The sequence below is a fragment of the Chrysochloris asiatica genome, unplaced genomic scaffold (assembly GCF_000296735.1).
Source record: "Chrysochloris asiatica unplaced genomic scaffold, ChrAsi1.0 scaffold00077, whole genome shotgun sequence".
NCBI classification, from domain to species: domain Eukaryota; kingdom Metazoa; phylum Chordata; class Mammalia; order Afrosoricida; family Chrysochloridae; genus Chrysochloris; species Chrysochloris asiatica.
This window is the reverse complement of record NW_006408595.1, coordinates 2,488,062-2,514,749: the sequence shown is the minus strand read 5'-3', so window position 1 is coordinate 2,514,749 and position 26,688 is coordinate 2,488,062. Positions and strand designations below refer to the sequence as shown.

General features: G+C 35.8%; 1 protein-coding gene across 2 annotated transcripts in view; it reads left to right on the top strand.

The window, feature by feature from the left end:
• The window catches only part of ABCD2 (ATP-binding cassette, sub-family D (ALD), member 2), a 74,032-nt gene that overhangs the window by 28,509 nt on the left and 18,835 nt on the right, over positions 1-26,688 (top strand). For both annotated transcript variants that reach the window (XM_006865297.1, XM_006865298.1), the window contains exons 7-8: positions 22,072-22,217; positions 25,102-25,186. In XM_006865297.1, the coding sequence (XP_006865359.1) occupies positions 22,072-22,217; positions 25,102-25,186 (231 nt within the window). The remainder of the gene's footprint in view (positions 1-22,071; positions 22,218-25,101; positions 25,187-26,688) is intronic.

The following is a 26,688-nucleotide window of genomic DNA, read 5'->3' as shown; positions in this document are numbered from 1 at the left end:
TTTTTGCTCTTAGACACCTAACTATGTTATTTTAAAACAAATGTAGATCTTTAGGAAAAACTTCTTAGGTTATGAAATTTACTGTTGCCTGAGCAGAAAAGTCCATTTCAGTTCACTGATGCTTAGGATATCAAACTTTATGCATTCCAGCCAAAATAAAATGGTGTTGGTCATTTTGAATCTGACAATTATGTGGTTTAGGATGTCAGGAACAACTGGTAGGAATAGTATAGTTTCATCATCAAAAAGAACATTTCAAAAAAAAAGAACATTTCAAGATCTATCTTTATATATAGTGTTGTCTGTGAAAGAATAATATTCATAACCCTATATGAAAGCCATGCTATTAACACTACTAGTCAAATTTATGCACCAACCACTAAAGTCAGTGATGATGAAACTGAAGAATTCTACCAACTTCTTCAGTCTGAAATTGACCAAATATACAATCAAGTTGTATAGATAATATTTGGCTATTGGAATGCAAAGAGGAAGCATCAGTAGTTAGAACAGTGATAGAATCAATGCTGGAGATTGTATGATAGAATTTTGCAAGACCAAAGACTTCTTCATTGCAAATACTTTTTATAAACAACATAAAAGATGACTATACCAGTGGAAAGGTGCTCTGGTAGCGTAGTGGTTACAAATCAGACTGCTAATTGCACGGTCAGCAATTCAAAACTACCAGTTGTTCCCTGGGAGCAAGATGAAGATTTGTGCTCCCTAAAGAATTACAGCCTCGGAAACCTCATGCATGGTCGCTATGAGTCAGAACTGCCTCCACGGCACATAACAACCAATGTACCAGATGGAATACACAGAAATCAAATTGACTAAATCTGTACAAAGAGATGGTGGAAATGCTTCATATCATCATCCCAAAGAAGGCCAGAGTTAGATTGTGGAACAGTTCATCAATTGCTTATCTGCAAGTTCAGATTGAAGATGAAGAAAATTAAAACTAGTCTACCAACGCCAAAATATGAACTTGAGTGTTACCCTACTTGAATTTAGAAATCATCTCCAGAACAGATTTGATGCATTAGATGTAATGACCAAAAACCAGAATGGTTGTGGAAGAATATCAAGAACATCATACAGGAAGAACCAAAAGGTTCATTAAGAACACAAGAAAGAAAGAAAAAAAACCAAAATGGATGTCAGAAGAGAGTCTCAAACTTGCTTTCCAGCATAGAGCTGCTAAAGCAAATAGAAGAAATGAAGTAAAATAACTGAACAGAAAATTTCAAAGGACAGCTCAAGAAGACATAGTAAAATATTACAATAAAATGTGCAAAAACTTGGGGTTTTAAAAAAGGAAGAACACAATCAGAATTTCTCAGCAAGAACTGAAGAAAAAAAAATCCAAGCTCTGACTTGCAATATTGAAGGATTCTATGTGCAAAAGATTGAATGATGCAGAAAGCATCAGAATAAGATGGGAGCAATGCACAGAGTCACTGTATCAAAAAAAAAAAAAAAAATTTAATTTTCAAATATTTCAAGAGGTAGCACATGATCAATAGGCAATGGTACTAAAGGAAGAAGTGCAAGGTGCACTGAAGAGATGGGCAAAGAACAAGACTCTGGGAATTGATGAATACAAATTGAAATCTTTCAACAAACTGATGCAGTACTGGAGACACTCATCCATGCCAATGAATGTGGAAGATAGCTACCTGGCCAACTGATGGGAAGAGTTCCATATTTGTGCCCATATCCAAAAAAAGCAACCTAAAGGAATGTGTAAATAATTAATTTTACTGAAGATAATTTAAAAATGACTGCAACAGTACAACTAAAGGGAACTTCCAGGAACTCTAACCAGATTCAGAAGAGGACATGGAATAAGGTGTACCATAGCTGAAATCAGATGGATCTTAGGTAAAGGAAGAATACCAGAAAGATGTTTATCTGTGCTTTATTGACTATACAAAGGTTTCCACTGTGTTGCTCATGACAAACTATGGATGGCATTGTGAAAAATGGGTATTCCAGAACACTTAATTATACATAGACCAAGAGGCAGTTGTTCAAACGAAACAAGGGGGACACTGAATGGTTTTCTATTCTTTCACCAGACTTGCTCAGTCTGTATGCTGAGCAAATAATCTGAAAAGCTGTCTTTTATGAAGAACATGGCATCAACATTGGAGGAAAACTTATTAACAACCTGAGATATGAAGATGATACAATCTTACTTGCTGAAAGCAAAGAGGACTTAAAATACTTACTGATGAAGATCAAAGACCACAGTTTTCAGTATGGGTTGCACCTCAATTGTAAACAAAAAATCTTACAGCTAGATAAGTAAACAACATCATGATAAGTGGAGAAAGGTTTGAAGTTGTCCAAGACTTCATTTTCCATGGATCCACTGTCAACACTCATGGAAGCAACAGTCAAGAAATCAAATGATGTATTGCATTAGACAAATCTGCTGCACAAGACCTTTTTAAAATATTAAACAGCAAGGATATCAGTTTGAGAACTAAGGGTGCCTGACCCAACCCATATTGGCACAGAAAATTTCACCATCACCCCTTACTACTCATACCCACATGTTCAAATCACTTGTTAGATGCTGTTGAGTAGATTCCAACTCACAGTGACTCCATGTAACAGAAGACGACTGCCCCATAGGATTTTCTAGGCTGTAATCTTTATGTAAGGAGCTCTGGTAGCGTAGTGGTTACGAATCGGGCTGCGAACCTTAAGGTCAGCGGTTCGAAACTACCAGCTGCTCCGCGGGAGAAAGATGAGGCTTTCTACTCCCGTAAAGATTTACACCCTCGGAAACCCTATACAGGGTCGCTATGGGTCGGAACCTACTCGATGGCACATAACAACAACAATCTTTATGTAGACAGATCCCCAGGGTTCTTTCTTTGCAGAACCACTGCGTGGTTTCAAAACGCCAATCTTTCAGTTAGCAGTTAAACACTTAACTTCAGTGCCACCAGGGCACCTTAGGCTAAGACTTTTCTTTCTCCAATGAATACAAAATAAGTTCCGATTTTTCATACTTGGGTATAAAAAAAGTCACCAGAACAAATTTCTGTCCATCATGGTGTCTGAGAAGTGAAAGGTTAGGTAAATGAAGGAAGGAGTATATATTTATTTTAAGGATCAATTTAAATTTCATTTTTTTTTAATTTCCAAAAAATAAAAGGAAAAAAAAAATGAGGGGTGAAGAAATTACTGCAATATTGTACTATTGTGCTTTACGTATTAGGAAAATGATTGTACTTCCTTATTTGTCAATATACATTTACTTAAAGTGGTGTGGTTCTTCATTATTTAACCAAGGTTTATTGGAGCCTTGCTATAAGGTACTATGGAGAATAGAAAGATGAATAAAACAGGCACTTTTTTTCTGGTCCTCACATCAAATTTGATTGTAAACAAAACCAAGCCACTATCCTTAATGAAAGAGGATAAGTGCCTCAAGAAATGGTAAGGATGGATGTTCAAAGTAAGGAGACATGACAGTTTGTCATGTGACCTGAGCTTTGAAAGATAAGTAGGATTATAACAGTTGTCATGTATTGCATAAGTTTCTGCAATGTATAAATAGGTCAGAAATGACATAGACCCAAGGAAGCATAAGTTTTTGTTTTTTCATTCTAAGTAGGGTTACATCATATCCTACCTTTTCCATAATGCACTAAGTTAAGCAAAGTAAACATTCATTATATTTATCTCCGTTAATAATAAATATTATGTCATTTTTACATTAAAGAAATAATGAATACAATTACCTTAGGCTCTTAAGCATTGCTAAAATGTTACTTTCAGCCAACATTTTTTATTTACTCTTTCAAGATTCTCTCCTGTGCTGCTGAATGTAACATTTCCCCAGTCTCCACCTAAGGAACTTATCTGTCCATTATGAGAAAATGACTAGTGTTACATGTTAGATTTTGCAGTTTGTTAATGCTTCTTAAAGATAGAGAGATAGAGAGATAGAGAGATAACAAATATGACCTTAACTAACTTCCATAATACTGGTCATGTCCCTATTTACTTTTGTCAAAAGATATCTTGAAATTATAAATACATCTTATTTACCAGCTCAGTATTTGTTCACTAATTATTCATAGCTTCATGTACAGTGTTACTTAATTTCCTAGACTAAATAGGAACCAATTCTATGACGTTAAACAACAACAATATAAAATTGGTTTCTGAGACTACAGTCTTTGTGGGAACAGACAGCCTCATCTTTCTCCTGCAGAGTGGCTGGTGGTTACCAGTCCATTGCTGATCCTACAGCACTAGCAGAGCTTCTTATTTTGACTCATTGTGAATCTGTATGACACAGTAGAAGATCTGCAAAGGGTTTCCAAAGCTATATACCTTTTTTTTTTATTATTAAATAACAGTTTATTAGGATATAATTCACATACCCTACAATTTACGCATTTGACATGTATAATACAATGTATGCTCACAGAGTTGCTCAGCCCTCATCACAGTCACCAGGACCTCCATTAAAGTGTACAGCAAATTAAAAATTGTAGTTGTTAAGTGCTGTTGAGTCGATTCCAACTCATAGTGACCCTGTATAGGGTTTCCGAGGAACAACTGATAGGTTTGAACTGCCGACCTTGTGGTTCACCAACCAGTTCTGAACCTACAGCACCACACCAGAAGTCCTATGGTCTACATTGTTGTTAAGTGCCGTCGAGTTGATTCCAACCCATAACGACGCTGTATAAGGTTTACAGGGGAGCAGCTGGTGAGCTTGAACAACCAATCTTGCAGTTCAAATGACTGCAGTCGGACTCATTAGCCCCCGGTGTCACACCAGGGCTCCATGGTCTACATGAACCATGACAAATATTGTTGTTAAGTGCCATTGAGTCGATTCCGACCCATAGTGACCCTGTGTAGGGTTTCCGAGGAGCAGCTGGTGAGTTGAAACGGCTTTGCAGTCTGGCGCATTAACCCACAGCGCCACACCAGGACTCCATGCTAAATAGAATACTTTAAATAATTAAATTGCAGTTCAAGAGGAATTAGATGGCTTACTTAAGAGTTATTATTCATCCAGAGCCTTTTGATAAGGTCTTCTGTATTCGCTGCCTCTCATTTTCAAATTAATAAAATCATTGTAAGTATCTTCCTGTGATGGAAAAAAACATAGTCTCAAACCTTAAATATTTTCTCAGGTAATCATATAGTAACTAAAACTTACAGCACGGTTTGAATTTCTGGGAAATAAAAGAAGGTCATTCTTTATTTCCTTTTCAACAATTTCTGTAAACTTCAACATTTTCTTAGTAAAAAGAACCCGTGACATTAAATTTCAACTTTTAGAGCTTTCAAAATTTAATCTATATTTTCTTTGCTGACATTTCCTTTTTGCCCTTTAATTGTATAGCCTATGTACTTCAAAAATCAAGTGAATTAAAATTGGTTTTATTTTGAGAAAGTTGTGAAGTTTTGAGATAATGGATCCGTTTGCCCTAGGGCATCTAGGATAAAGCATTGCTGGTCTATTGCAAATTAAAAAGTACATGTATTTGCAATATGTTAAGTAATGTGCTAGTCACTATCTGTACATATTATACTCATATAAGTTTTTAACTTTTTTCTTTCTAAGGTTGGTATTAATATCCCTATTTTATAAGTGAGAAACAGAGCCTTTGTAACACAATAATTAACCACTCAGCTGCTAACCAAAATACCAGAAGTCCAAACCCCATGGCAGGAGAAAAGACCTAGTAACTTAGGAACCCTATAGGGCAGTTATGGTGATGATATCTGTATGCTGAGGAGTCAGTTCTTATTCATAGCAACCCTGTTTGTATAGGGCTTCTGAGGCCATAAATCTTTACAGGAATAGAAAGCCTGATCTGTCTCCCTTGGAGCTACTGGTAGATTCCAACTGCTGACCTTGTGGTTACCAGCCAACTCATAATCCACTAAGCTACCAGGGCTACTATGGGCTAATTTTCAGTCATTGAAAAAGAGGAAGACCCTCAATGAGATAGACTGACAGAGTGTCATCAACAATGGGCTCAAACATAGTAATACTGAGAATGGTGTAGGACTGGGCAGTGTTTCTGCTGTTATATGTACTCGGTGGAACCTAACAAGAACAACATAGGGGTCTCTATGAGTCTGAATCAATTTGAATGAGTGTGAATCAACATCAGGCAACAGTAACAATACATGGTTTCAATAACCCAGCTGATAAAAGTTGCAGTCAGCATTTAAAGTCAGGTGTGTCTTATCTTAAGGTCCCATTGTCTTGATTAGGGTTAACAGAAGAGGCTGCTGAGAAATTACAACTCTCTTTCCTGGTTCTACAAATAAGTCTTAACAACTGTTGCTTAGTATGCTGTTTCTGCATTAATATCAAGCTGTTGTTTAAAAATGAAGCCTGATAGTTTTAGGGAGAAAAAAACATCAAGTCAATGTTAATTTTATGTTTAGTGCAGGTACTGGCTTTCATTCATATCTGTTCATGTGAATTAAACTATATTCTTGTGTATAAGTGAAATTCCTTTTAATTGATTTCCATTCAATTCACTTTTACATTAAATTATATCTACTCTTACTTTTCCAATATCCACTTCTTTATAAAGCTTTAAATAATCTCTCAAAAATATTCCCTTAATTTAAAATCAAACTTCTTGCAGAGTTATAAAACAAGCAAATCTTATTTTTGTCTGAGTCTCTAGCTTTGGTATCTTTCGATTCTCAATGAATCTCTAGAAGCCAAAACACAGTGCATTATGGCATTAAAAAATCTTTGCTTTTTTTGCTGTCAGAAGAAGACCTTGTCTTTTGTAACAGAGCAGATTGTGTTTTATCATAGGAAGTTCATTATAGTGGACAGAACGTTTCTTAAATGCCACTTGCACCAGCGCTGGCACAACTTCACTACACTCAGATGTGTGCCAAATGGGTTTTGTAGATATTTTTTAAAAGTATGAGCTTCCTTTTGGACTGTTTATGTATAAATGGTTTTCAAATCCTTGCATCTCCTCTTTAAGAGATTAAAATCCAAAACCAAATCAGTTGCTCTCCAGTTGATTTCAACTAACAGTGACTTCATGTCTTTCAAAGTACAAACATCATAGATTTGATCTTTTAAACGCAAATCACCAGGCCTTTCTTCTGAAGCACATCTAAGTGGGTGGGTTCAAATTTCCAACCTTTAGGTTATTAGCTAAAAACTTAATTGTTTGTGTCAACCCTGGTGTTTCTCTTTGGAAGGAAAGTGGACGACTGTGTGTTATGTAATAACATTATTTAATTCATACATATGAAATCAGATAATGACTATAGAGAAACAAGAATCACATTAGATCAGGAGGGAGGTTAGGAGACCTGATTTCCTCCTTTACTGAAGGACAAAAGGGACATCATTATTCAGTAAACTATCTTCAATGATATGCTTGATTTTTTAAATTTCATTTTAAATGTCAGATTAAATAAACATGTGGTCTGGAAAAAGGATCTAAGAATCTAGGGGAATACTAGTTTAAATATCTAGTTCACTATTGTTCTCTAGGTCTCTTGTTTGATATCTTTTGATTCTTAATGAATTTCAGATGCTAAAACACAGATAATGAGAGCCTCTTGAGGATAAGGAATTTATGTAAGTAAAGGTCAGGCTAGCTAGATGGTTCAGTTGAGTGGAGTTTAGGTCTATAGTGGGCCCTAAGGCATAACTGAAATAAAGGAGGAACATTTAACATAAGCTTCCTCACACGGCTCCATACCTAATGGGTCACACATACACTGGTCTTGCAGGCTCAAAATAGTTAATATGTGGTCTTGGGTTTAGGTAGAGGGGGTAGTTACTCAAACTGATTTTGCCTGTTCTGAGTCACCACTAACTAAATTTTTATAGATTATAAAGGGCATCCATATGTGTCTGTCTAGCGCTGATGGCATACCCAGTATACCTATAGAGAGCCTATTTGCATATTTTAACTCTTTGATGAATATTTGAATAAATGAATGAATGGACATCTTCAAAGATTTGGGTAGTACTACCAAATAAGTCTGATTTCTAACTCATGCTCATTATAAGCAATTGATTTTTTTTGCTTGCACTAGGTATGTCACTAGATATATCACAAGCTATGTCATTAAGTAGGCACTAGATATATCCCCTTTCTAATAGACATAAATGTCTGTAACTTATGTCCGTTTGGGGAAGGGGAAATTATTTTGGACATGAGTAAAATTTAGCATTGCTGATTATAATTGACTTTATTTTTTTTCCCTTTCATTTTTTGACTAATTGAATCAAAGCAAGTAAACTTGACAGAAATATATTTGGAAATTGGTTGACAGAATTATAAATTGTATATTTGATATCACCTGTTTAATAATTATTATAGTTCAGTTTTTTAAAAATATCTCTGTTCAGTATAAAGGAAACTATAAATGTACACATTCATAGACATGGTTTTTCATAGCTTTTTACTGCTTAGAGTAATGACCAGGACACATTCATAAAAACAAAAAGTGTTGTTATGGCTGGTCTCAACATGTGTTACAATGTTACAATTTATGTGTTACAATAATTTATGTAATTGTTAATAGCTAGATTTTTTGGATGTGAAATTACTATAGTAATATTTCAGTATTTTTTTGTACATTATTCTTAAACTTGGGGAGTATAATGAATGGCTCTGTAGGTTAAGCACTAACCTGTAAATAACAAGGTTGGTGGTTTGAGCCCACAGCAGCTCCTCTAAGCAAAAGATGAGGTTTTCTGCTCCCACAAAGATTTATAGGCCCTGAAACCCCATACAGGATCACTATGAGTTGGAACCCACTCAGCAGCACTTAACAACCACAACAGCTCTTAAACTTAACATATCTCATACCTTAAGTATGTTTAATAGTGTTGTGAAATTTGTATCAACATTTTCCCAATTAAATTCTAGATTGTTATGAAATATTAAGAAATACCATTTTAATAAAAAACAAAACTTTTCATTTCTTTCCATGTAGTCATGTCAAGTTACATTTTCCCCTAGAGTTTGAGTCTTATTTGTTCTTAACTGATAAACTATTTAGCATTTTGGGTGATCATTCTAGAGGCTCCAAGCACAAAGGCAGAGTTAACATTTCTCAGTGCTCTCTTTCCTTCTAGTTTTGTTCTGTAAGAGAAAAGTAGAGAATAATTTATAAATATGAGTATAGCCTTAATAAACTTCAATACATTTTACTCAGAATATCATAAAAATGGTCAAATATTTTAACATTAAATTTATAAATTGGGACATATAACACAAACTACAAAAATATCCTGAGATATTTGAAATGTAATATAAATCTTAAAAAGCCATTACTAGTGGAAATTAATATAATTTTATTTAATTTTAGTATTTAATAGTTTGTAAAATAGATGCATTTAAAAGAATTTCAGAGCTCAGTAAAAATTGGTTATGATAATAATGAGCTAGTGATAATTAAATTGTACTGTTACATGTATGAGTATATCCTAATACATACAAAGGTGTGTCTAGGTTTTATTATAAAAAAGTAAATTAACACTAATTAACATTTCTTTCTTTTTGTGAGTAATATTTTTTGCTGCTTGTACTAGATATGTTGCATGGTCCTCTTTCTCATGAATCAAGCAAGTAAGCTAATAACATTCTGATGTGGTAATTGATCTACCTGAAATATTTAGAAGATAATTTGAATAGGTTTGTATATCTGGAAAGGAAAGTTTAGTAAAGGGTACTGTAAGTGCTTATCAATTATGTATTAGTTTGGTAGGACCAGAGAAACTTGAGCTAGCTTAAAATGTTGAATTCCAGACCATTGAGCTGGAAAGAGAATCACATAGAAAAAAATTACATAAATTTGAGATATAGAGCCTTCCATTTCTTTGTGCTCTCTAAATGATCTAATATCATCCCAAATTTTCTTTTTATCCTTTCTAGAGAATTCAGTGGTGACTTTAACTTCATTAATAACATTTAAAAATCATTATATTAATAAAACTTAATGACATGTTCTTAGGTGCCATATATTTCTTTAAACACATATTGTTGCTGTTGTTGTCAAGCACCATGAAGTCGGTTCCAACTCATAATGACCCTGTTTAGGGTTTCTGAGGAGCAGCTAGTGGATCTGAACCACCAATCTTGAGGATCAAACGAATCTTTTAGTCCAGTACTTTATCCTACAGTGCCACACCAGGACATCTTAAAAAAAAAAAAAAAAGAACAATAATATGCATTTTGTATTTCTCTTAAACACATATAGAATGTATGCTATCGTCTTACTGTTTTATTGTTTTCTGTATATGATTTGTTGAATGTAAAACTGATAGAATGTAGGCTATTTTTATCATTTCACACCATTTATTGAGTTCTCAATGGATATATAATTTTATGAAATGTATTTTGTATATTTCCATCAACAGCTCCATTCAAATCAGTTTCACAGTGAACAATTTTTATACAATACCATTTTGAGTGGGGTGCGCGGTGGCTCAATATGATAAGCACTGGATTGAGAACCACACCTTCTGCGGTTTGAGCCTGTCACTTGCTCCTTGGGAGAAAGATGAGGGTTTCTACTCCTGTAAAGATTTAGGTGTGGCCCTGTGGGTTTATGTTGTTGTTGTTGTTAAGTACCGTCGAGTCGGTTCTGACTCATAGTGACCCTGCACAGGGTTTCTGAGGCTGTAAATCTTTACAGGAGCAGAACGCCTCATCTTTCTGCCGCGGAACTGCTGGTAGTTTCGATCTGCTGACCTTGCGGTTCACAGCCCGATAAATAACCAGTACGCTACCAGAACTCCTTATGTACCAGACAGCAAAGCCGTTTGAACTACAAGTTCAGCAGTTCTAGCTCACCAGCTGCTCCTTGGAAACCCTGTACAGGGTCATTATGGGTGGGAATTGACTCGATGGCACTTAACAACCGCAAAGATTCAGAGCCTCAGAGACCCTATACAGGGTCACTATAAGTTGGAACCTACTCAGTGGCATAGCCACCATCACCACCATGAGTCAGAACCAACTCCACAGTATACAACAATAACAACAACAACAATAATTTTGAGTAACAGTGTAGGCACATTTGCAACTATTTTAGCATTAAAAGTTTATAATCTAATACAAACAGAATGGAAAAAATGTGGTAGTTAAAATTATGCTTGCTTTTAAAATTTGTTTCAGGAGTGTATATTTAAAACATTGTTAGATATTCTTAGACTTTCATAAACTCAAGAAGAGTAAACAGTGCAAAGCTGTAATTTATTAATTTTGCTTTATCATTAAAGACCCTTAGGTGATAACGTTTCATATCTATTCATCAAAGAGACTTGAGAGATTTCAAACAAGGTTAAAAAATCATGACATTAAATTAAATGTTACAAAGTTTTGCTCCTCCAAATTCATCTTATCAAGAAAAGTATTTGGCGGAGGGCCTCCAGGAACCGTGAAGGATCTCAAGATATCTGGGCGAAAACTTGCTCTAAAAACCGTTGAGTGGATAGCTTTTGGGGAGATTATACCCCGAAACCTAAAGGCTATTGCTAACTCCCTGAAATCTTGGAATGAGATCTTCACCTCTAGGTTGGCTGCTGTACCTGAGGCACCGCCAGCAATTGACACGTGGCCAGGGCTGGCTCAGTGGACGACTTTGAGAAGAGGTTTAAAGCCCTGAAGATCCCAGTGCTGGAAATTAAGTTTACTGCCTTACTGACGAGAAACAAGATGGGAAGAGTTGTGCTGAGTTTGTCTTGTTCAAAGACTGGGATTGGGAAATACGAGAAACAACTGGAGAAGATGAGGAACATTATTCCATTTGATCAGATGACCATTGATGACTTAAACGAAGTCTTCCCTGAAACCAAATTAGACACGACCAAGTATCCCTATTGGCCTCATAATACAATTAAAAATTTATAAAATTAAGCCTGAGAGGAGGCTGTGGTCCTAGTATGACAAACTCTGAACAGTAAAACTGCGAATCATTTAAAAAAGTATTTGGCAGCTCTATGCATTTTGATACCTTCGAGACTCCATAAATTGCTCCAGTGAGCTAAGCAGTACTCCAGTTCCTAAAAGGAATACTTCTAGTTAAAATTAAAGTACTCTCTTGGGTATATAAGAGAAGCTAAAGAATATATAACTAAGTACCTATTATTTATTAACCATGTTAAGAATAATAAAAATTTATGATGGGACATAAAAACACAAGTCTCTTACTTGACAAGATATAAATTGTTCTTTTAATACATTTTCTTTTCACATAAGTAGAGAATTTAAGACTGTAGAATTGAGCTATTTTTGTTTTCATAATGATTACTTATTGAGTGCATGCAAACTATATACTTGTAGTGTACTAGGTACTCTGTATACATTGCTGTATTTAGCATCCAAAAAAATCTACTTTTTGTTTTGTTCTCACAATAAATTCAGTAAAGGAAGTACTTTATAAATAAGCTATTTCTAGCTCAGCATTTGGGTCACATTGCTAGTAAAGGTGAGATCAGGATTCCAACCCAGAATTATCTCTCCAAAGTCAGTTACAACTATTTCTCTAAACTCCTAAAATATACATACATAATATTTTTTCCACCAAACATTAAAAATTAATCAGGTTTTTTGGCCGAATGCTCTAGAAACACTTGTGAAACAAATGTTCAGATATGTTAAATATTTTATCTCAGTTGTGTATTGTATCATGGCTAATCTTTCTATCTAATTATATATGGGGTTTATTTAAGTAAAATATTTCTCTTTTGATTTATATTAAATTAAAACTGGCACCACTTTGGATAACAGTAAAAATACTGTTTCTTAAGGTTTCCATGTATTTCCTCAGCCGAGAAATCTCAAAGTACCTATTGAAAAAATTTCTTATTGGTCTTGCTCATTGGTCTTTGTGGCACTGTAGGATAAATACTGTACTGCTAACCACAAGGTCAGCAGTTCAAATCTACCAGCCACTCCTTGGAAACCTTATCCAGAGTTGCTGTGAGTCAAAACTGACTTGATGGCACATAGCAACGACAACTATTATTATTGAATATTAATTTGAGATACTGTCACACAAGATGATGTACATAAATGAATAACTTTGTGTCCTAATTATTTCTTTTCTAATATGGTTAGACTGGAGAAGGTACAATAAAGAAGAGGGCAGGAAAGGAAGGCAAAACACCTATGATTTTTTAAATGTTTTAAGTAGCCAGAAATAGTGTGGCTCCTTTGGAAACTAGTCTGGCAGGTTTTGTTTGTTTGTTTTAGTTGAACATAGAATTACCTGGTGATCCAGCAATTTTACTCTTAGGGGTATACCCAAGAGAACTGAAAGATTGTGGTCAACCAAATACTTGTACAGAAATTGTTTATAGTACTATTAATCAAAATAGCCAAATATCTATCAACTGGTGAGTGGATAAACATAATTGGGGCTATCCATACAAAGATCAGCACTGAAATACTAACAGCCAGGTTGGTGGTTCAAACTCACCAGCCACTCCTTGGAAACCCTATGCAGGGTCATTACAAGTTGGAGCCAACTCGACAGCATTTAGCAACAACAACATTAAAAGGAGTTAAATACTGATACATGTTACAACTCTGGTAGCGTAGTGGTTACGAATCGGGCTGCGAACCGTAAGGTCAGCAGTTCGAAACTACCAGCCGCTCCGCGGGAGAAAGATGAGGCTTTCTACTCCCGTAAGGATTTACACCATCGGAAACCCTGTACGGGTCGCTATGGGTCGGAACCGACTCGACGGCACTTAACAACAACATGTTACAACATAAGTAATGACTGAAAACATTATGCTAAGTGAAAGAAACCATTCAAGAAAGACCATATAGTGTACGATTCCATTTTTTTGAAATGCTCAAAATAGACAAATTCCAGAGAATAAATGTACAACAGTGGTTACCAGAAGTTCAGGGATGGGGAAATTGGAAATGATTGGCTTTTGTTTTCAGTGATAAAAGTATTCTGAAAGTAGAGAGTAGAATGATTGCTCAACTTTGTGAATAGACTAAAAACCAGTTATGCACAGCTGAATTTTATGATGTGTGAATTATTGATCGATCAAAAAAAAAAAAGAAATTTGAACAGAGATTCCTTACATATGTGAAATGTCACGTAGAAAAATCTTACTTACATATAGCTGAAATGTAAACGTTTCTGATTTTCAAATAGTTAAATATGTTATAAGCTAACCTCTTGTTTTTCAAATAAATGGTTTGCATACTATGTAGAAATATATAGGCAAATGATATGTAAGACACATTTTGTATAAAAGCATGTTTGTTTTTTAAAGAAAACAAAACTTGTCTCGAATGGTTATTAATTATATACATATATATTTGTTGTTGTTGTTAAGTGCCGTTGAATCAGTACCAACTAATAGAGATAGTGTATAGGGTTTTCGGGGAGTGGGTTGTTGTTGTGTGCCGTGGAGTCGATTCCAACTCATGGTGACCCTGTACAGGGTTTCCGAAGCTGTAAATCTTTACGAGAGCAGAAAGCCTCATCTTTCTCCTGCGGAACAGCTGGTAGTTTCGAACTGCTGACCTTTCAGTTCGCAGCCCGATTCGTAACCACTACACTACCAGAGCTTGAATCACCAAGCTTGTGGTTCAAAGTGACCTTACAGTCCAGCTCATTAACCATTAACCCACAGCTCCACACCAGGACTCCAATATCTATAATCATGAACTCACAAGCACATACATAAAATGTTGTTGTTAGGTGCTGTTGAGTTGCTTCTGACTCACAGCACCCCTATGTATAACAGCAAGAAACATTACCTGATCCTGTCCATCTTCACAATCCTTGCTATGTATGAGCTTATTATCACAGCCACTTTGTGAATTCATCTCATTGAGGGGCTTCCTTTTTTTTCACTGACCCTCTAGTTTACCTAACAGGGTGTTCATCTTCAGAGACTGATCCGTCCAAATGACTTATCCAAAGTAAGTTAGACTAAGCCACACCATCCTTACTTCCATGGAATGTGCTGGCTGTGGTTTTTCAAAGACAGGTTGTTCTTCTGGCAGTCTACAATACACCATTTTCTTTCTATTTTTTCAGTTGTAGTAATCATATATCTTCACCCATAAATATTTTTAAGTCTATTTCCACAGAACAAGTATTTTCCGTTGGTGGTGGTGGTAGTGTGCCGTGGAGTCGGTTCCGACTCATAGCGACCCTGTACAGGGTTTCCAAGGCTGTTAATCTTTACAGGAGCAGAGAGCCTCATCTTTCTCCCATGGAAGAGCTGGTAGTTTTGAACTGCTGACCCTGAGATTAGCAGCCCAACTCGTAAACATTACGCTGACCAAAATTGTTAGTTTTGTTGTTAAATGCAGTCAAGTCAGTTCCTACTCATCGCGACACTATGCAAAAGACAAGGAAAAACTGCCCAGTCTTTAACCATCCTCACAATCGACCCCATTGTTATTTTTAAACCCAGTGTTGCTGTCACTGTGTTAATTAATCTTGTTGGGGTCTTCCATTTTTCACTGACCCTCTACTTTTCCAAGCACGCTGTCCCTCCCCAGGGACTGGTTCCTCCTAATGTGTCCAAAGTAAAAGAGACAAAGTCTCAACATCTTCACTTCTAAGGAGCATTCTGGCTGTGCATCTTCTAAGACAGATTCGTTTGTTTTTCTGGAAGTCCATGGTAATTTTAATATTCTGCTTCAATGCCATACCTCAAAAGCATCAATTCTTCTATGGTATGTGGATCATGACAAGCTATGAACAACATTGCTAAGTATGAGTATTCCAGAACACTTAATTGTGCTCATGAGAAATCTATACAAGGATCAAGAAGCAGTTGTTCCAACAGAACATGGGAACACTGAATGGTTTGAAATTAGGAAAGGTGTGCGTCAGGCCTGTATTCTTTCACCATACTTATTCAACCTGTATGCTGAGCAAATAATCCGAGAAGCTGGGTTACACGAAGAAAAACGTGGCATCAGGAGTGGAGGAAGACTCATTAACAACTTGTGATTTGCAGATGATACAATCTTGCTTTCTGAAAGTGAAGAAGACTTGGAATATTTACTTATGAAGATTAAAGAGCACAGCCTTTGGTATGGATTGCATCTCAATGTCAAGAAAACAAAAATCCTCACCATTGGACCAATAAACAACATTCTTATCAATGGAGAAAAGATTGAAGTTGTCAAGGACTTCATTCTTCTTGGATCAACTATCAACACTCGCGGAAGTAGCAGTCAAGAGATCAGACGATGTATTGCATTAGGCAAATCTGTTACACAAGACCTTTTTAAAGTGTTGAAGAGCAAAGATGTCAGCTTTAGGACTAAGGTGTGCCTGACCCAAGCCATGGTATTTTCAATAACCTCAAATGCATGCAAAAGCTGGAGAGTGAATAAGGAAGACCGTAGAAGAATTGATACTTTTGAATTATGGAGTTGGAAGAGACTATTGAAAGTGCCATGGGCTGCCAAAAGAACCAAGAGATCTGTGTTGGAAGAAGTGCAGCCAGAGTGCTCTTTGGAAGCCAGGATGGCCAAACTTCATCTCTCATCTTTTGGACATATTGTCAGGAGGAATCATTTGGTGGAGAAGGATATCATGTTTGGTAAGGTGGAGGGTCAGAGAAAAAAAGGAAGGTCCCCAGTGAGATGGATTGGCAAAGTGTCAGCATCAAAGGGCTCAGGTGTGAAAACAATAGTGAGGTTGGCCCAGGATTGGGCAGTGTTTCGTTCTGCTGTGCATAAGGTCACTATGAGTCAGTACCGACTCAATGGCCCCTGACTACGACAACATTATTTATTCATTATCCAACTTTAACAAGCATATAATGCTATTGAAAATACCATGATTTAGGTGAGGTGTACTTTACTGACATATTTTGTTCTTAAACTGACAGCTTTGCTCTTGAACACTTTAAAGAATACTTTCATAGTAGATATGCCTAATGCAATACATACTTTGATTTCTTGACTGCTGTTTCCATGAGCATTGATTGTGGATCCAAGCAAACTGAAGTCTTTGGCAGCTTCAATCTTTTCTCCATTTAGCATGATGTAATTTATTGGTCCAATTATGAGGATTTTTGTTTTCTTTACATTTAGATACTGAAGTTTGTATTCTTTGATCTTCATCAATACGTATTTTATGTCTTCTGTGTTTTCAGAAAACAAGGTTGTATCATCTGCATATAACAGGTTGTTAATGAGTCTTCCTCCAATGCTGATGCCATATTCTCCTTCATATAATCCAATTTCTCCGATTACTTACTGAGCATACAGCTTGAATAAGTATGGTGAAAGGATCCAACCCTGGTGCACACTTTTCCTGATTTTATAGCATTCAGTCTCCCCTTGTTCTGTTCTAACACCTGCCTATGTACAGGTCTTCATGAGCATAGTTATATTTTGGAGTATCCATTCTTCACAAAGTTATCCATAGCTTGTCACGATCCACACAGTCAAAAGCTTTTACATAGTCAATAAAGTACAAGTAAACATCTTTCTGGTATTCTCTGCTTTCATTCAAGATCCATGTAACATCAGCAATGTTATCTCTTATTTTACATCCACTTCTGAATCTAGCTTGAAAATTTGACTGCTTCCTGGTCAACTGATTTGAAGAGATCTGTATTTGTGCCCATTGCAAAGAATGGTGTCCCAGTGGAATGCACAAATCATCCAACAATATCATTAACATCACGTGCAAATAAAATATTGCTGTAGATAACTAAAAAATGGTTGCAATATTACATTGACAAGGAGCTGGATTCAGAAAAGGATCAGATGGATCTTCACTGAAAGCAGAGAATACCAGAAAGATGTTTACTTGTACTTCATGACTATACAAAGTCATTCAACTGTGTGGATCACAACTGTGGGTATCATTGTGAAGAATAGGTATTCCAAACACACTTAATTGTGTTCATGAAGAACGTGTACATACATAGACCAAGAGGCAGTCATTAGAACAGAACAAGTAGTTACTGAATGATTTAAAATCAGGAAAGGTGTACACCAGAGCTGGATCCTTTCACCATGCTTATTCAATATGTATACTGAGCAAATAGTCGGAGAAGATAGATTATATGAAGAAGAACATATACAGATGACACAACATTGCTTGCTGAAAGTAAATAGAACATGCAGTACTTAATGATGAAGATCAAAGAATACAGACTTCAGTATGAAGTGTACCTTAATGTAATCTTAATATAATCTAAGAAACGGAATTATATGAAAAAGAACATGCCATCAGGATTGGAAGAAGAATCATTAACAATTTGTTATATGCAGATGATAAAATCTAGGACTTGAATCCTTATTGCGGAAGATTAAATACTACAGTTTTCATTATGTATTGAACTTCAATGCAAAGAAAATGAAAACCCTTTACCACTGGACCAATAAATTGATGTTGTTAAATGTCATCAAGTTTCAACTCAGAATAACCCTGTATAGGGTTTCATCTGGTGGATTTGAACCACTGGCCTTTTGGTTAGCAGTGCCACACCAGGATTCCAACCAATGAATGTTATTGTTGTTGTTAAGTGTCATCAAGTTGGTTCTGACTCACAGTAACCCTGTATAGGGTTTCCTAGGAGCAGCTGGTGAATTTGAACCTCTGACCTTGTGGTTCAGGCCAGCCTAGCAGTCCAGTGCATTATCCCACAGTGCCCTGCAAGGACTCCAATAAATAGCATCATGGTAAAAACAGAAAATATTGAAGCTGTGTAAGACTTTGTTTTGGTTGAATCCACATTCAACACTCCATAGCTTGTCATGATCCACACAGTCAAAAGCTTGTACATAGTCAATAAAGTACAAGTAAACAGCCGTCAAGAAATTAATGAACTTATTACATTAGGCAAATCCGCTGTCCAAGACCTCTTTCAAGGGTTAAAGAGCAAAGATGTCAATTTCAGGATTAAGGTACACCTGACCTAAGCCATGGTATTTTCTATTGCCTCATATGTATGCGAAAATACATTTTTCTTGAACCCATAATCATGCTCATGGAAGCAGCAGTCAATAAATCAAATTGCACTGTAGCAATTCTGCTGCAAAAGACCTCTTTAAAGTGTTGAAGAACAAAGAGGTCACTTTGAGGACTAAGGTGTATCTGACCCAGGCCAATGTATTTTCAATTGCCTCGTGTGCATGTGAAAGCTTGGCAGTGAATAGGAAAGACTATAGAAGAATTGATGTATTTGAGTTATGGTGTTGGAGAAGAATGTTGAAAGCCCCATGGACTGGCAGAAGAACTATCAAATTTGTCTTGGAAGAAGTACAGCCAGAATGTTCCTTGGAAGTAAGAATGGCAAGACTTTGTCTCTTGTACTTTGGACATGTTGTTAGGAGAACCAGTTCTTAGAGACAGACATTTTGCTTAGAAAGTGGGGGGTCATTGAAAAACAGGAATACCCCCAACAAAATGGATTGGCACAGTTGCAACAACAATGTGTTCAAATATAACAATTATGATTTTGGCACAGGACCAGGCAGTGTTTCGTTTTGTTGTTCATAGGGTCACTCTGACGGCATCTACCAATAACAATATAATTCTATTGTGTATACAGTTCTTGGGACCGCACTGGCTGCATATGACAATCCCTGGAATGCAAACCACAAGGTCTGGGATTCTAGCCTGCCGGCCACTCTGAGAAACAAAGATGAGGCTTTTGGCTCCCACGAAGATTTATAGTCTCAGAAACCCTACATAGAGTTGCTTTGAGTTGAAACCAACTCGACTGCACTTAACAACAACAGTAAACATACAGTTCTTATGATAGTTTTGTGAATTTCCTCAATACTGTTCTTTGTAGTAAGGAGCCCTGTGGTGGTACCATGGTTAAGCACTCAGCTGTAATCAAACCCACCAGTCCCACAGTGAGAGAAAGTTGTGGCAAAGATTACAGCCACTGTAAAAGTGCCTTTTTCTCTTTTGCACTTAATCTGTAAGAAGATACTTTTGGAAATGTGTAAATATTCTGTTCCCTAATATCTTTTCTTTGTGGTTTTTGTGTCCATTGACAATTTTGCCAGCATCAATTATTACTGTTGTAATTTTCCAAAGGAGTCCTGGTTCTTTTTAAGAAGAAATGCTATTTTAGAAAGCAAAGTCTGAATGCTAGATATTATTACTTCTAGATTCTTTGAATGGACAGAGCTAGGAATTAAGTGTTGCTGGTTTTTTATTGTTGTTTTGTTTTTTAAATATCAATAATTCCTGCTTGTACTCTCATTTAGGTTTTGTATTACACAGGTATTTTTCTTGGATTTTTGTGTGTGTGTGTGTGTGTTTTCTTCCCTTCCTGGGTTTCATATTTGTGTCTCATTTCTCCTACATTGAACACCCAGGCTTCTAAAAATATTTTTTAAAGTTTGCTTATTTTGCCAATCCTACAATACATATAAAATAGTTTCAGAATTGCTACACATTTATCACTGCTAACAACAAAATAGCATTCAGGATTTCTTGTCCTACTTTTGGTTCAGACTGTAATTATGTAGCCAAAGTATTATGCTCATGGTTGTTGGTGGTGTTAAGTGTTGTTGAGTCAGTTCTGACTGATGGTGACCCTGTATAGGGTTTCCAAGGAGTGGCTGATGGTTTTGAATAATCAACTTTGTGGTTAGCAGTCCTTCTACTTAGGTTATTTATCTCTTTTCCCTATTCTTCCCTTCTCTTCTCTCTCTCTTTTATTCTGTCTTGTTATGCTGTTAACAAATTGATATATCATTTAGTTAGTTTGCTTCTGTTTTATAGTCTCTTTATCTTGCTAGACTAATTTTGTTTTGTTTTTTTAATTTTATAACACTTCAATATGATTTTATAAGTAAAACTACACAGAAAGAATACTTAGGTAGGCATCTAACGGATAGGTCCCTTCCCTATCCATTCCACCTTATTCCTACACATCCTGTAGATAAAGAGTTTAATTTGTTTCTGTGTTTTCATCTACCCTTCCTGTGTTTCCATATGTAAATACTCTTATAAGCAGATACATGCTTTTTTTTTTTTTTCACACTGAAGGTAGTATTGTTTATGTTAGTGGTTTTCAGCTGGGTATGGTTTTGTCCCCCACACATCTGGCAGTATCTGGAGACATTTTTGTTGTCACTGCTGTAGGAAGTACTCCTGGCACCTAGTGGATAGAGTCTAGGGGTTCTGCTAGACATTCTGCAGTGCACAGGACAGCCTTTGACAGCAAAGAATTTTTCTACTCAGTATGCCAATAGTGACTGTGTTGAGAAGTCCTGCTATACATCTGTCTTTATTCTTTGCTTTTCAGCTTAACAGTATATCATGGAAACCATTCCGCATCAGTTCATACAGATTATCTTCATTCTTTTTTATAATTCCATAGTGAATGTGCTGTATTTGTTCAATCAGTCTCCTATGCATGGGCATTTAGTTTGTTTTCAATATTTTCATTTACAAATAATGCAACACTGGATAGGCTCATACATAGTCTTACAAGTATATCTTCAGGGTAAATTAGCAGAAGAGCTTTTAAGAGTAAATGATATGTTGGTTTGCCAAATTTCTGAATGGGTTGTACCATTTGCATTTTTACCATGACATGAGAGCACATATTTCCCCATAGACCTGGTTGCTGAGTGAGTTAAAAGCTTTTGAAGTTTTGCCCATCTGATAAAAAAATTCAGTGTAGTTTAGATTTGCATTTCTCTTATTATGAATGATATTATTTTTGTTTTGTTTATATTGCTGAGTCAAACCCCAAAACCCTATACTATTTAACCCAAATAATTTTAAATGAAGTACAAAACAATATTCATCTAATTCAATAAGAGACAATATATATTTCTCTGCTGAAAATACCAAATTATTTCTTGTTGAAGCTTTTCCTATAGATATAAAATATCTGAATAATTTTTTACCTAAACATAAGAGGATTATCCTGGAGTGCCTGAGAAAGACATACTCATCACCAAGTAACAAATGTTATTTAGAAATGTGGTGTTTAAAGACTTCTCCCAAATTTTCAGACCATTAGATTGTTGTAGTGAGTGAGCAAAAGTGACTTTGCTCTAGGATTATTGTGTACATGGTGTTTTACAGGCCATACATGTCTCTTGGAAGTCTTCGGGATCAAGTCATTTATCCTGATTCAGTGGATGAAATGCATGATAAAGGCTATACAGACCAAGATCTAGAATGTATTCTGCGAAATGTTCACCTCTATCACATAGTTCAAAGAGAAGGAGGTAAGCCTGTCGTTTTATTTTTAATACCTGGAGCTTCTTTTATGGACTTCTGGTGTGGATCTATAGGATCAGTACTGGACTGTAAACCACAAGATTAGCAGTTCAAACCCACCACTTGCTCCTCGAAAACCCTATACAGGGTCCCTATGAGTCGGAACTGACACGATGGCATTCAACAACAACAAAACTATTTTATAAAAAATTAAGCTGGGTAAATATTTGGCCAATGGCTTACTTTGAATATAGGCTATTATTGGGCTATAAGCACCTGAGTAAAAGTAGAGTTTAGGTGTTTAGAAGCCCTGATGGTGCAGTGGTTAAGCACAGCGCTGCTAACCTAAAGCTTTGCAGTGCAAACTCACCAGCCATTGGTGGGAGAAAGATGTGCTTGTCTGTTTCTATGAAGATTCACAGCCTTGGAAGCACTATGGGACAGTTCTACTCTGTCATATAGCCTTGCTATGAGTGAAAGTCAGCTTAATGGAAGTAGGTTTTTTGTTTTAAAGTCTTACAAATACCTTTCCCCCTATCTCTCTCCTGGGTAGTTCACAGAGAGATAAAGTGTAGACACTTCTGCATCATGGTTTTTCAGTGTAAGACATTTTTATGAGTGGCAATAATATGCATTTGAGCTTAAAATTATTTTGTTACAGTCACACTTTCAAATAATTTGATAATGCATGTAAACTTGGTAGCCTAGAAAAAAACTACTAAAATATCAAACTAGAATTCCAGGTTTATATTGGCATGGATTTTATGTTCTATTTCCCATGCCGGTTGCATTATAGAAGCCTAAATGTGTGATTAAGATTGTGGGCTTTGGAGTCAGAGAGGACTGGAATTACATAACATTATCTTTTGTGTCTTCAGGTGTAGCATGGAGATAAATAAGGGTGTGTAACATAGTTAGCATAGTAGCACAAGATTTAGTGAATGCAAGAAAAGTAGAAAACTTGAACAGACCCATGGCAAAAGAAGACATTGATCAGATCATTAAAAAAAAACTCTCAGCATAACTAGTCCAGACCAAGATGGCTTTACTGGTGAATTCTATCAATCATTCAGAGAAGTGCTGACACCAATTGTACTCAAACTATTCCAGAACATAGGAAAAGGTGGAAATCTCCTGAGTATATTTTTTATGAAACAAGCATAACTGTCATACTAAAACCAGACAAAGACATCACTAAACAAGAAAATTACAGACCAGTATTGCTCACGAACATGATTGCAAAAATTCTCAACAAAATTGTAGCCAACACAATTCAAAAACACATAAAAAATTAATAATCATACATCATGACCAAGTGAGATTCATATCAGGGATGAAACGATGGCTCAATATTAGAAAAACAGTCAAGGTAATCTACCACATAAATAAAACAAAGGAAAAGAAATACATGAGCATATCAATTGATGCAGAAAAGGCATTTAACACAATCCAACATCTGATCCTAATAAAAACACTCAACACAATAGTAAGAGAAGGGGAAATTCTCAACATAATTAAGGACCTATATTAACAAATCCAACAGCCAACATTAGTCTCCTGGAGAGAAACTGAAAGCATTCCCTTTGCAAACAGCCCATAGTGACCCTGTATAGGGTTTCCAAGGAACAGCTGGTGAGTTTGAACCACCGACCTTGCAGTTCAAATGACTTTGCAGTCTGGCACACCACACCAGGACTCCTATACTCCTATACACCAAGACAAGCTATACAATAGAAAGAAATGAGAAGCGTCACCAAATTAAAATAATCTATACATCTTTGCTGTGTGCCGTGGAGTCAGTTCCAACTCCTAGCGACCCTATACAAGGTTTCTGAGGCTATAAATCTTTCCAGGAGCAAAATGCCTCATCTTTCTCCTGCAGAACAGCTGGTTGTTTCAAACTGCTGACCTTGCAGTTCACAGCCCGATTCGTAACCACTATGCTACCAGAGCTCCTTGTACATCTATAGGAAGTAGGAAATAACTCCCTTTTTAGCTGACCTACTCTCAGTAAATCAGAATCAGAGACAATATTATGACTCAGAATTCTGATTTATGTGTTCATGATCATGCAATATTGGTTACTAAAAACTTTGGGGTTTGGTATAAAAAGGACATGATTTATTAAGATGTATTATGTTGAAGTTTCCTTTGACCCAAATAATTTTTCTCTTTTGCCTTGTTTTCAGTAGGAAACAAAAAAACAAAATCTAAGCCAAGAATATTTCTCCACAATTTAGCAACTTAAATTGTGGTGAAATACTCTTGGCTTAAAATCTGAGGAGTCATGGTGGCAGAGTGGTTAAAATCCCACCAGCTGCTCTGTGGGAGAAAGGTGTGGTAGCCTGCTTCCATAAAGATGTACAGTTTTGGAAACCCAGTGGGGCACTTCTACACTATGAGTTGGAATTGACTCGATGGAAGTGGGTGATTTAGCAGTCTGAGCCTGTTTTAAAATTTTCTGTTTATATGTCATAAATACCACAAAATTAAGGCACATGGAAAGTTTTTTCAACAGTTCCCCTAGAAACAAGAACTTTAAATCAGATGGCATTTTAAGTTTTTGATATAAAAATTTCTTAGTCACATTTCTATATCAGTGTATGTAGAGCTACCCATTTTTTAGAAAACAGAAGCCTTGTTCTTTGGATGAATATACAATAGAAATTTATTTAAGATGTTGTAGGAGTTGACACAGATAAAATACAAAAGCATCAGATAAGCCTAGGTGTACATCCTGGCTGATACCTACCTGCATAAACGTAAACTTGTCAGTTACTCCATGTATTTTGGTTTGCTTTGTATTAATAATTTAAACTTGCCAGAAGTCACTTGTTCAGGGTAGAAACAGTAATAATTAAGTAATTTATAATTTAAAACAATGTTTTTAAGGATGGGATGCTGTTATGGACTGGAAAGATGTCTTGTCAGGAGGGGAAAAGCAAAGAATGGGCATGGCTCGCATGTTTTATCATAAGTAAGTATGCTATCATCAGGTAATTACTATCTTATTGTTGGAACCAGAAACCCTTTGGTTGGGATTGTAATGTCTCTGTCTTTAGTTGAAAAATATCTTACTAAAAAACTAATGCACAAAATAAAACGTTAAAAAACAACAACAACTAGTGCATAGAGTTTACAGTTGTATATTTCTTAAAATTATTTTTCTCATATGACAGAAAACTCTAAATGTTCTTTTCTACTTCTTTTATGTTGAGTAATCTTAGATAAAATGATTCAGAGAAGATTAAATAAATGTTTTATATATTGCTAATTTTATAATGTAAAGAATACATAACCATTACTATACTGGTATGAAGACAACAAGTAGATATTCATTAACGTTTCTGAGTTAAGTCTTAAAATTCACACTAAATTAATTTTTTAACCACACAGTAGCCTTTTATACCATACTGCTCTATCCTTTGAACTATCAGAGGCCTAATCCAATGGGAAAAGGAACCAGATAACAAAAGTCTTAAAAAATTAATATGTAAGAAATAATTTATTAATAAAATTTTTCTCTTCTCTTTGTTACATTTTAGCATTTTGAGTTCAAGGATACTAGGCATAAGACACTGGAAGGAAATATTAAAGCCATTCTGGTTTATTCCTTGTCTTATTTGTCATACTTTTTCTCTTTAAAAGAAATCTCATGTTTTATTATTTTTTTAAAAAAAAACCAACAGGCCTCAGTCAGTGAGAACCAGAGTTATAAGCAGAATAAAAGATTACAGAAACTATGCTGCTCACTTTTAGAATATTGGGCAAAAAAGACCAATAGTTACATGTTACATGAACAAACTGGGGCAAATGCAACATTCTCTTGTGGCAGTGGCTTTAAAACACTGATAAAGAAAAAGAAATCAAGTAAGTCCGACTAAGTACTTAGCAAATGGTTGGCTCACAGCAAATAATTGGTTGTCATTTATTTTTATTATGAAAAAAATCAGAACTTCATCAAATACATAACATAATAAAATGAACATCTTGCCACACTTGATTTATCTTTTTTTTCTGAGAAGCAAATCCCAGGCATCATGACATTTACCCATACTTTGTTAGTATGAAATATATGTGCATTTTGTTATATTATTATTTGTTGTTGTTAAGTACCATGGAGTCGATTCTGACTCATAGTGAGGTTATAAATCTTTACAGGAGCAGAAAGCTGCATCTTACTCCCGCAGAACAGCTGGTAGTTTCGAACTGCTGACCTTGAGGTTACCAGCCCGATTTGTGACCACTATGCTACCAGAAAGTAGAGTTGACTGTGATAACGTGAATGGAGTAAAGCATGTGAGAGAAAAGCCCGCGGGACCTTCATTTATTGATGGGCAACAACTCAAAATGAAGAGAAACAGCTATAAATATCCATTAAAAATCGGGACGTGGAATATACGAAGTATGAAACTGGGAAAATTGGAAGTTGTCAAGAATGAAATGGAATGCATAAACATCAATATCTTAGGCACTAGT